General features: G+C 38.5%; 1 protein-coding gene across 1 annotated transcript in view; it reads left to right on the top strand.

Moving 5' to 3' along the window:
• The window catches only part of CHL1 (cell adhesion molecule L1 like), a 211,344-nt gene that overhangs the window by 182,490 nt on the left and 16,747 nt on the right, over positions 1-12,107 (top strand). The window contains exons 19-21 of the mRNA XM_034996571.1: positions 6,854-6,924; positions 10,372-10,594; positions 11,875-11,990. Of these exons, the coding sequence (XP_034852462.1) occupies positions 6,854-6,924; positions 10,372-10,594; positions 11,875-11,990 (410 nt within the window). The remainder of the gene's footprint in view (positions 1-6,853; positions 6,925-10,371; positions 10,595-11,874; positions 11,991-12,107) is intronic.

The following is a 12,107-nucleotide window of genomic DNA, read 5'->3' as shown; positions in this document are numbered from 1 at the left end:
CCCCTCCCGCTACCTTCTTCTTCTTCTTTTTTTTTTCTTAACATATATTGCATTATTTGTTTCAGAGGTACAGATCTGAGATTCAACAGTCTTGCACAATTCACAGCGCTTACCAGAGCACATACCCTCCCCAGTGTCTATCACCCAGTCACCCCATCCCTCCCAGCCCACCCCCCACTCCAACAACACTCAGTTTGTTTCCTGCAATTAAGAATTCCTCATATCAGTGAGATCATATGATACATGTCTTTCTCTGTTTGACTTATTTCACTCAACATAATACCCTCCAGTTCCATCCACGTCATTGCAAAGGGCAAGATCTCATTCCTTTTGATGGCTGCATAATATTCCATTGTATATATATACCACCTCTTCTTTATCCATTCATCTGTTGATGTACATCTTGGCTCTTTCCACAGTTTGGCTATTGTGGACATTGCTGCTATAAACATCGGGGTGCACGTACCCCTTCGGATCCCTACTTTTGTATCTTTGGGGTAAATACCCAGTAGTGCAATTGCTGGATCATATGGTAGCTCTATTTTCAACTTTTTGAGGAACCTCCATACAGTTTTCCAGAGTGGCTGCACCAGCTTGCATTCCCACCAACAGTGTAGGAGGGTTCCCCTTTCTCCGCATCCCCGCCAACATCTGTCGTTTCCTGAATTGTTAATTTTAGCCATTCTGACTGGTGTGAGGTGGTATTTCATTGAGGTTTTGATTTGGATTTCCCTGATGCTGAGCGATATTGAGCACTTTTTCATGTGTCTGTTGGCCATTTGGATGTCTTCTTTGGAAAAATGTCTGTTCATGTCTTCTGCCCATTTCTTGATTGGATTCTTTGTTCTTTGGGTGTTGAGTTTGATGAGTTCTTTATAGATTTTGGATACTAGCCCTTTATCTGGTATGTCATTTGCAAATATCTTCTCTCATTCTGTCGGTTGTCTTTTGGTTTTGTTGACTGTTTCCTTTGCTTTGCAGAAGCTTTTTATCTTGATGAAGTCCCAATAGTTCATTTTTGCTTTTGTTTCACTAGCTTTTGGAGATGTATCTTGAAAGAAGTTGCTGTGGGCGATGTCAAAGAGGTTACTGCCTATGTTCTCCTCTAGGATTTTGATAGATTCCTGTCTCACATTGAGGTCTTTCATCCACTTTGAGTTTATCTTTGTGAATGGTTTTAGAGAATGGTCGAGTTTCATTCTTCTGCATGTGGCTGTCCAATTTTCTCAGCATCATTTATTGAAGAGACTGTCTTTTTTCCATTGCATGTTTTTTCCTGCTTTGTCAAAGATTGTTTGACCATAGTGTTGAGGGTCCATATCTGGGTTCTCTATTCTGTTCCATTGGTCTATATGTCTGTTTTTGTGCCAGTACCATGCTGTCTTGGTGATCACAGCTTTGTAATATAGCTTGAAATCGGGCAACGTGATGCCCCCAGCTTTGTTTTTCTTTTTCAACATTTCCTTGGTGATTTGGGGTCTTTTCTGATTCCATACAAATTTTAGGATTGTTTGTTCCAGCACTTTGAAACATGTCATTGGAATTTTGATTGGGATGGCATTGAAGGTGTAGATTGCTCTGGGTAGCATAGACATTTTAACAATGTTTATTCTTCCGATCCATGAGCATGGAATATTTTTCCATCTTTTTGTGTATTCTTCAATTTCTTTCATGAGTGTTCTGTAGTTCCTAGAGTATAGATCCTTTACCTCTTTGGTTAGGTTTATTCCGAGGTATCTTAGGGTTTTTGGTGCTATTGTAAATGGAATCGTTTCTTTAATTTCTCTTTCTACAGTTGTGTTGTTAGTGTTTAAGAAAGCAACTGATTTCTGTGCATTGATTTTGTATCCTGCCACATTACTGAATTGCTGTATGAGTTCTAGTAATTTGGGGGTGGAGTCTTTTGGGTTTTCCACATAAAGTATCATGTCGTCTGCGAAAAGAGAGAGTTTGACTTCTTCTTTGCCAATTTGAATACCTTTTATTTCTTTTTGTTTTCTGATTGCTGTTCCTAGGACTTCTAGTAGTATGTTGAACAATAGTGGCGAGAGTGGGCATCCTTGACGTGTTCCTGATCTTAAGGGAAATGCTCTCAGCTTTTCCCCGTTGAGGATGATATTCATTGTGGGTTTTTCATAGATGGATTTTATGAACTTGAAGAATGTTCCCTCTATCCCTATACTCTGAAGAGTTTTAATCAGGAAAGGATGTTGTATTTTGTCAAATGCTTTTTCTGCACCAATTGAGAGGACCATGTGGTTCTTCTCCCTCCTCTTATTAATGTGTTCTATCACATTGATTGATTTGCGAATGTTGAACCACCCTTGCATCCCGGGGATAAATCCCACTTGGTCGTGGTGAATGATCCTTTTAATGTATTGTTGGATCCTATTAGCTAGGATTTTGTTGAGGATTTTGGAATCCATATTCATCAGGGATATCGATCTGAAATTCTCCTTTTTGATGGGGTCTTTGCCTGGTTTGGGGATTAAAGTAATGCTGGCCTCATAGAATGAGTTTGGAAGTTTTCCTTCTGTTTCTATTTTTTGAAACAGCTTCAGTAGAATAGGTATTATTTCTTCTTTGAATGTTTGGTAGAATTCCCCAGGGAATCCATCAGGCCCTGGACTCTTGTTTTTTGGGAGGTTTTTGATCACTGCTTCAATCTCGTTACTGGTTATTGGCCTATTCAGGTTGTCAATTTCTTCCTGTTTCAGTCTTGGAAGCTTATAGGTTTCCTGGAAGGCATCCATTTCATCCAGATTGCTCAGTTTATTGGCATATAGTTGTTGACAATAATTTCTAATAATTGTTTCTATTTCCTTGATGTTAGTCGTGATCTCTGCCCTTTCATTCATAATTTTATTAATTTGGGTCCTTTCTCTTTTCTTTTGGATAAGTCTGGCCAGTGGTTTATCAATCTTATTAATTCTTTCAAAGAACCAACTTCTAGTTTCGTTGATCTGATCTACTGTGTTTCTGGTTTCTAATACATTGATCTCTGCTTTAATGATTTCTCTTCTAAGGCGTGGCTTAGGCATCGTTTGTTGCTTTTTCTCTAGTTCCTGATTTGTGACCCAGTATGTGGTCTATTCTGGAGAAAGTTCCATGTGCACTCGAGAAGAATGAGTATTCTGTTGTTTTAGGGTTGAATGTTCTGTAAATATCTATGACGTCCATCTGGTCCAATGTATCATTCAGAGCTCTTGTTTCCTTGTTGATTTTCTGCTTAGATGATCTGTCCATTTCTGAGAGTGGAGTATTGAGGTCTCCTACAATTAATGTATTGTTATCAATAGGACTCTTTATTTTGGTTAACAGTTGGCTTATGTAGATGGCTGCTCCCATGTTGGGGGCATAGATATTTACAATTGTTAGATCTTCTTGTTGGATAGACCCTTTAAGAATGATATAGTGTCCTTCTGTGTCTCTAATTACAGACTATAGTTTAAAATCTAATTTGTCTGATATAAGAATTGCTACCCCAGCTTTCTTTTGAGGTTCGCTGGCATGGAAGATGGATCTCCATCCCTTAACTTTCAGTCTGGATGTATCTTTAGGTTCAAAATGAGTCTCTTGTAGGCAGCATATGGATGGGTCCTGTCTTTTTATCCAATCTGCAACCCTGTGCTGTTTTATGGGAGCATTTAGGCCATTGACGTTGAGAGTGATTATTGAAAGATATGAATTCATTGTCATCATGTTGCCTGTGAAGACATTGTGTTTATAGATTGTCCCTGTAAATTTCTGTTGTATATCACTCTTGGGGGCTTTCTCCTTTTATAGAACCCCCCTTAATATTTCTTGCAGGGCCGGCTTAGTGGTCACATATTCTTTCAGTTTCTGCCGGTCTTGGAAGCTCTGAATCTCTCCATCCATTCTAAATGACAGCCTTGCCAGATAAAGTATTCTTGGCTGCATGTTCTCATTTAGTACTCTGAATATGTCTTGCCAGGCCTTTCTGGCTTGCCAGGTCTCTGTGGATAGGTCTGACGTTATTCTGATGTTCCTCCCTCTGTACGTAAGGAATCTCTTCCCCCAACTGCCCTTAAGATGGTTTCCTTGGTTCTAAGATTTGCAAGTTTTACTATTACATGCCGGGTGTTGGCCTGTTTTCCTTGATCTTGGGAGGTGTCCTCTCTGCCTCTGGGATGGGATTGTTTGTTTCATTCCCCAGATTAGGGAAGTTCTCAGCTACGATTTGCTCAAATACATCTTCTAGCCCTCTCTCTCTCTCTCCATTCCCTCCGGGATTCCAATGATTCTGACATTGGAACGCCTCATGGTGTCACTTATTTCTCTGATTCTATTTTCATGGATTCTGAGTTGTTTTTCCCTGACCTCCTCTTTTCCCTTTTTATCTATTATATTGTCTTCCAGGTCGCTTATTCGTTCTTCTGCCTCACTTACTCTAGCTGTTAGATTATCTAGATTGGATTGGATCTCACTGATAGCATTTTTAAGTTCTGCCAATTCAGCTTTCATTTCTGCCCTTAGAGATCTATGTTGCTATTAATTGTCTTCACAATTGCTAGCCTGAATTCCATCTCCGACATCTTGGTTATATCTGCATCCATTTGTAAATCTGCAGCATAAGTCATAATCTCTGAGTCTTTTCTATTTTGGGGGCTCCTCCTCCTAGTCATTCTGTTGATGGGTGTTTGAGGGAATGTATAGTGTCCAAATTATTGACCAGAACCCAAGCAAGATGCACCTGTTTTCTTGGGACCTTAGGGTTGCTGGCCTCTTGTTTTCCCAGCCTGTCTTCTGCGGGAGGGGCCTGCCCTGCTGTTACTCAGGCAACCCTGTTTGGGCGGAGTTGCCCTGCACCCCTGTGGCGGGGGATGGGCTCAGCGGGAATCAGTTTTGGGGGCTTTTGTTCTCTGGCGCCTTTCCCTGGCGGCTTTCCACGTCTCTTCCGCGAGTCAGAGCAGAAGAGACCGTTTCCAACCCTCTGCCTCAGAGCAGAGAGACCTCAGTCTGTTCTTCAGTGAGCTCTGCAGGCCACACTGTCTCCGTTTCTGTCAGTGCTGCTATAAACTGCAGCGTCCTGGATTGTGCGCCCCTCCGCAGTGCTCCCAGTCCTGCCTCCAGGTCGGGGCACGTCTCTGCCCTTTGTGCTTCTAAAACCGCCAGCCACTCCCAGTTCGCACGCATGACCGGCCACTCTGGGTTTCCACCCCCGGGGCTGCCCTAAAGTCCTTTCCCCACTGCTACTGGTCTTCGAGTCTGTGCCTGCTCACAGTGCGCGAGGCTGTCGCTCACCGGTGGTGCAGGATCCCCACAGCCAGGCTCCCTCACGCTGCCATTTATCCTCCGAAAATCATGGCTCCCTGCTTTGTACCTCAAAACCAACTGCCTGCGATATTCTGTTTGTGGAGATCCAGATCTTCTTACATCTCAGGCTGGTTTCGTGGGTGCTCAGAGTGGTCTGGTAGATATCCAGCTCAATTCTGGGGACCAGTTGAAATAGGCTCCCCTACTCCTCCGCCATCTTTCCTTCTCTCCTTTATTCAACTTTCTGAAATAAAACATTTTACTCATTGTAGGCACCTTAATTATTTCATATCATTACTTTTATACATTTACTGTATTTATTGTTTCTCAATATCTAAATAGATATCTGATATCTATCTAAATTTCCAGGATTTTTTTTTAAATCTCAAGAATGATTAATACTAAAATTTGTGTTACTTAATTGTCATTGGTCAACAATGTGATCATAGCATGGTATTATTGTTTTTTTCCCTGGGGCAAAATAAATAAGCTAGGGTATAATTTCCATTTTTGATTGAGGAAAAAGCAAGAAGAGATAGTGACTGAATCAGATACTTGTGTGATTGACATGTAAGTTGCATTTGGCACTAAAACTACACTTAGCCCTTTCTTATTAAATGGATCCATTTGAATATATTTCATGGGCACATTATCTGCTGTTACCTTTTTGTTGTCCCTAACAGTTGGCTGTTGAAATTAATACATGATGATGTTTAATTTTATTAGCTTAGAGGCAGATATTCACAACACACATTTCTAACAATAATTCTAATAGAAAAAGGAAAGCAGGTTTAAGATTAAAACGTATATTTAAAAAGTAGGTTTAGGGGGCACCTGGGTGGCTCAGTCGTTAAGCGTCTGCCTTCAGCTCAGGTCATGATCCCAGGGTCCTGGGATCGAGCCCTGCATCCGGCTCTCTGCTCAGCCAGGAGCCTGCTTCTCCCTCTTCCACTCCCCCTGCTTATGTTTCCTCTCTCATTGTGTGTGTCTCTCTCTCTGTCAAATAAATAAATAAAATCTTAAAAAAAAAAAAAAAGGATAAAAAAGTAGGTTTAGGATTATTTTTAAAAAAGCAGGTTGAAAAACTTAAAGAGCAGTTTTAAAATGAAGATATCTAAAGTAAATCTTCTACTTCCCATTGAATAATAATAATATCACTTCATGCATATGATTTTACTCCTTTAAATAAAATATATATTTAAAAGCCGCCTTTGTGAGGCCATGGATGTGTTAACTAGCCTTATGGTGGTAATCATTTTACAATATATACACATAAATATAAAATGTCTATCTATAGATTGAAGATATATATATATATATGTACACACACAGATCTATAAACACACACACGTATATGAAACTATTACATTGTATACCTTAAACTTACACAGTGTTTTATGTCAGTTGTCTCTCAATAAAGCTGGTGAAAAGTCTTTACAAACTGGGCCAGATAGAAATAAATGAATACGATCAAAGTTATTTAAAAATCTGATTTAGGGGGAGGTGGGATGATATGCTGATTTATCTATGGACCATAAAATTGCAAAAAGTAATTTTAATACTTACAATTTTTCAGCTCCAGACAAGAATCCACAAAACATAAGGGTTCAAGCCTCTCAACCCAAGGAAATGATTATAAAATGGGAGGTGTGTATTCTCTAATGTGTTATACACTACTTTGTGTTCTTTTTTTCTTTCTTTTAGGTCTGCATGCTAAGTGTAATGATAGAAAAATATTTTTTCAGAACAAAGATTTAAGATTTGTATGTTTTATAAATATATTTCATTTGTATATTTTACAGATCATTGTGATTAGAATGTTATGAGATATAGTTAAACAGTGGTAAATAATGTAAGGAAGGTTATACAGGTTGATTTAATTGTAATCCATTATCAAAAGTTTCAGATTCCTAGTATTTTTACAACCAATATTCTAAATCGTCTCTTGTTCAAAAAATACTGAAAAACTTTCCTAAATTTTAGTACATGGTCTAATAAATATTATGCATATCAGAAGGATATCTGAGAAATAAATAACCACTCCTTTTAAGCACTATTAAGCATTTTGTGTGCTCTTTTCTGAGAACAGCTTTGTCATTAATGCCTTTTTCTAGATATAGGAACTGAGGTCAGGGTGGTAGGCCGTCTTGCCTGTCACCATACCACTAGAAATCAACAAACCTACCATAGGTGTCTTTGGACTTCAAATTGCACTTTTCACCCCTTTACATATTTCTATTAAAGGTTATGAAATAGACTTTTGTCTTTGAATTTGGTGTAAAATTTTATATCTGTTCAGAGAACTTTAATTGTTTTGAGTGTCATTTCTAAATTCCTTCTGTAACAATGGGTAAGTTTCTCCGCCTCTCTGTGGACATATTCATGAGCAAATAATTTAACCTACTTTAATATAGATTACCATTCAGACATTCTGATTAATAATAGACTTCCAACCTTAAATTCATTGAATTTTACATATTATTTATTTGACAGAGAGAGAGACAGCGAGAGAGGGAACACAAGCAGGGGGAGTAGGGGAGGGAGAAGCAGGCTCCCCGCTGAGCAGGGAGCCCGATGTGGGGCTCGATCCCAGGACCCTGGGATCATGACCTGAGCTGAAGGTAGACGCCTAATTACTGAGCCACCCAGGCGCCCCAAATGTAGAACATTTTTGAATTTATGTGGGAATATACTAATTTATTTCTAAACCTCTTTCCAGATACGATTTTGGGAAGAATTTTAGGATGTATAAAGTTTAGTCTGATTTTTTTTTCACTCAGTATTTTTATATCAACACTAACCCACTTTTCCCACTTCAGTGAAATTAAGTTTTGCAAATTTAAAATTGGAAAAAAATTGGTAATACACAGAATCTAAGTATATTCAAGAATATAATTTCTTTCCTTGAATTTGTGGCCACACATATTTGCTACCACACTGTCTTCATAATTGCTTAATTTATAATCTGAAATTATGTTAATATCTCATTCTTGTAGAGTGTCTGTCTTTTTCTCTCTTAAGTTCCCTAGCAATTTCCATAAGATAGATGATATAACTGGTTAGCTGAAAATAATAGTATGTAATTATCAGGTCAGTTCCTCAGAGAAGCACACCATGTTCCACCAACATCAGCTCATTAATCCTCAGCACTCCTTCAGAAGGGAGACAGGAGCTGGATGGTATCGGCCTTACATTTCATAGAGAGATGCTGGGACTCTCATTTTAATGACCTTCCCCAGATGCGCTCAGTCAGTGATGAAAAGAAGACCCCCACTCCCACCTGTGCTTTGGCTCCTCTGGTCTGCTATCTTTGTTGGGGGCCTGTTTAAGAATTTGCTGTGATTTTGTTGCCCGTTGTCTGAAAGCAAATACAAAATTCTCCTGCTGTTTCTTCCGGAGTCTGGGCACCAAAGGGCCTGGTAATTTAGATAAGATTTTTCTTAAAATTGTTAGTTATGGTGGCAGTTTTATTTTAAAATTTACAGGAGAGTTTTATTAAATGTAGCTCCTTTCCTTGGAACAAAACATGTGTAAATTGAATAATTTTATTTGTACTCATTTATTGTTGGTGGAGACTGAAGAAATTTGTAATTCCAGATTGCAGTATGAAACTAAAAGCTTGTGGCCGGATTCATCTGGGCACTGCTAAAGCCCCTGGTGGATTTATATCTGTATGGTAGTGAAAATTATCTTGGTGCAAAACTTAGAATGCAAAGTATAAATAATGATGTGAAATTTCAGAAAGGTTTTGTTTTGATTTTTTTTCTCGTAGCTAATTTAAATATTCACCTTGGAGTTAGCATAGACTTGAAATTGTTTTCCTGGTACAGCATTATTTTCAACCTAATTCCAACCAGTCCATCTAAAAATATTTTAGTAACTTAGATTGAGTCAAGAAGCATTGCAAATTCTGTAAGAAAACATTGTATATGACATTATTTTTTTTGACATTATTTTATTTTATTTATTTCATTTCATTTCATTTCATTTTATTATTTTGAGAGAGAGAGCAAGCAGTGGGAGGAGGGCCAGAGGGAGAGAGAAAATCTTAAGCAGGCTCCACACCCCCAGTGCAGGGCCTGGGGCGGGGCTGCATCTCACGACCCTGAAAACATGACCTGAGTGGAAATCATGAGTCTGATGCTTAACCGACTAAGTCACCCAGGCTCCCCGATATATATGATATTATTGAATTACTCATATATATATATAGACAAAATTACTGTTTATATAAATGAACCTTATAATCTAGGACTTAAGTCACATTTTTTTATGTAGTCTTTATATGATTCATTGGAATGCATATTCCCATTTTTGAAATGAAACAGGTGATTTAAATCACATTAATTTTTTTAATTAAAATATTGCTTAATTTAAAAAACTAAAGTGGAAATAACCAATTCCCTATACTAGAAATTCCTTCATTAAATTTTCAGCAAAAGAAAGTGGAAGTGGGGATGGGGTTAGGGAGTGGGGAGGACTCTCTCTTAAAGAAATAGTCAAGAAGCTGGGGAATTATTTTATTAGAGAGAGGAGCTATATCTTCTAGGCACTAATGTATAACATGCGTATTATCCAGAAATAAAGATTTACTCAATCTCTCTCTTCTCTTGGAAGGCAGATGGAGAAGGATGGATGGAGTCAGGTAGAAAGAGTTCTGACTGAAAAGTCACAGGAAATCTCTTTCACAACCATACAATTCATGATCATGTCCTTTCTGTATCTTCCAGTTCTTTGGGAGTAAAAAAGTAGAGTATAGAGGAAAGCATAGACAAAAACAAAAATCCTCTGTGGAATTTCTTAGTAAATTCTTTCATATATGAACAGTGAGATTTAATCACAAGGGCATAATCAAGGCATCTAAATTGTGGGCTTCTTACTGCTTAGGGAGGTGAGGGACTAACTTTCAAACCTAAACTTACAGAAAGACAAAAATTTTCACAAGTGTTTCTAAACCAAAGAGGGGGATTTAAAATCTTCCAAGACAGGATCCCTCTATTGTGGTGTTTCTTATTGCCATTTGGAGTGGCTTGCCACCATCTCTGACTCAGCCTATCTGTGATCACACTACATGAGTCTTGCCTTCTGTCTTAGCCTTTGAAATCCATGGAGCAGAATGGACCAGGGCTGGAGTACAGAGTCACCTGGAAGCCACAGGGAGCCCCCGTGGAGTGGGAAGAAGAAACAGTCACAAACCACACCTTGCGGGTGATGACGCCTACTGTCTATGCTCCTTATGATGTCCAAGTCCAAGCCATCAATCACCTTGGCTCCGGCCCTGAGCCTCAGTCAGTGATTCTCTATTCTGGAGAAGACTGTAAGTGATGTGCCTGAAACTGCTAAGCACTTCAAGAGCAATTTCTTTCAAGTATATTGCATTTCTGTTGATGACCATTTTTGAGCAACTACTACATGCAAAGAGAATGTACTAGCTGTGGGAGATATAAGAAATTTAAGGTTGACTGCAGGATAGCCAATCATTATAGAGTGGTAAGGAATTATGTTAAAAGTTTTAATTTTATTCTATTTCTCAGTAAAGCTATTTCTATATGAAAAATCAAAGACCAGTACTCATCACTACAAATAGTTAAGCAGCATAACTGTCATGTTTCCAGTTACATTTGTCCTTACTTGTCAGAGACTTTCTAACAGCCACCTGATGTCATCCCTGGCCTCAGTTATATTTTGGGAACCTTCCTAATGCAGATGAGATACAGACTGAGATTTGTCTATAGAATTACAAACACACACGTACACGCTGTGCATGCACGCACACACACACAGACACACACACACACTGTTTTGAAGTATTAGTGATACGCTCATTATTAAATTCTTATACCATAATAACTGCCACAAATAGATTAAAAAAAGGAAAGATGGTGTATTCCATGTCACTACACAGGAGTTATTCTCATTGTTTTTCCAGTATCCAAGGTAGTATTTTGATCCAAGAATGGAAACAGGTTGAGAATGTGAAATTACTAACTCCTTATATACCTGCTATCTAAATCCTTCTACCCAAATAAAATTACACTGGGCATATCCCTGTGAGCTAAGATATTATTAGTCTTGGCTGCTCTGCATTTGGTTTATTCCTCTGTAGTTAGTTCCCCTATAGAATGGGGATAATAATACCACTTTATAGGGTTGTTCTAAGGATTATGTGAGCCAGTCCAGTGAGCCAGTTGCTCAGAACAGTGCCTACACATAGCATATGCTCAGTTAATGTTAGCTGTTGTTATTAATAGACTGATCAAGCTCTCAAGTAATTTTGGTTATATTGTTTAGTTCATCTGCTTCTAAAGGCAAGATGCCCACAGAATATTTCACTGGCCACTGGTTCCAGTTACACTGCCCACACTGTATCCACCTGGAAACCTGCATTTCTCAGTGTGGTATAAGCTATCTTCTCCTAGAAACCTATTTGGGCTCTGAAACTCCTCTGTCATGAGAAACTCTCTTGGTTCTATTTAGAATTGATTTCATAAGAGTGCTGTGCTCAGATTAAGCAATATGAAAAATCACCTTTTGAAAAGGATCCTAATAATCACATTTGAGGGTATTGAAAGCTCATCATTCTTATGTGCTTAACAGATCCTGATACAGCTCCAGTGATCCATGGGGTGGATGTTATAAACAGCACATTAGTTAAAGTTACCTGGTCAACAATTCCAAAGGACAGAGTACATGGACATCTGAAAGGATATCAGGTTTTTATCATAGATTTTCTTGTTGCTGAATTAATATGTTAAATACAAATAAGAACTGATCTTAGAAGAAGCTAGAAGAGAATCTGCCACCATGGTTGGTGTGTTAAAGGGTTCCTA

The sequence above is a fragment of the Mirounga leonina genome, unplaced genomic scaffold (genome assembly GCF_011800145.1).
Source record: "Mirounga leonina isolate KUSES-001 unplaced genomic scaffold, KU_Mleo_1.0 Mir_94, whole genome shotgun sequence".
NCBI lineage: Eukaryota > Metazoa > Chordata > Mammalia > Carnivora > Phocidae > Mirounga > Mirounga leonina.
Note: the sequence above shows the minus strand (reverse complement) of the source record. Positions and strands in the feature narration are given on the sequence as shown.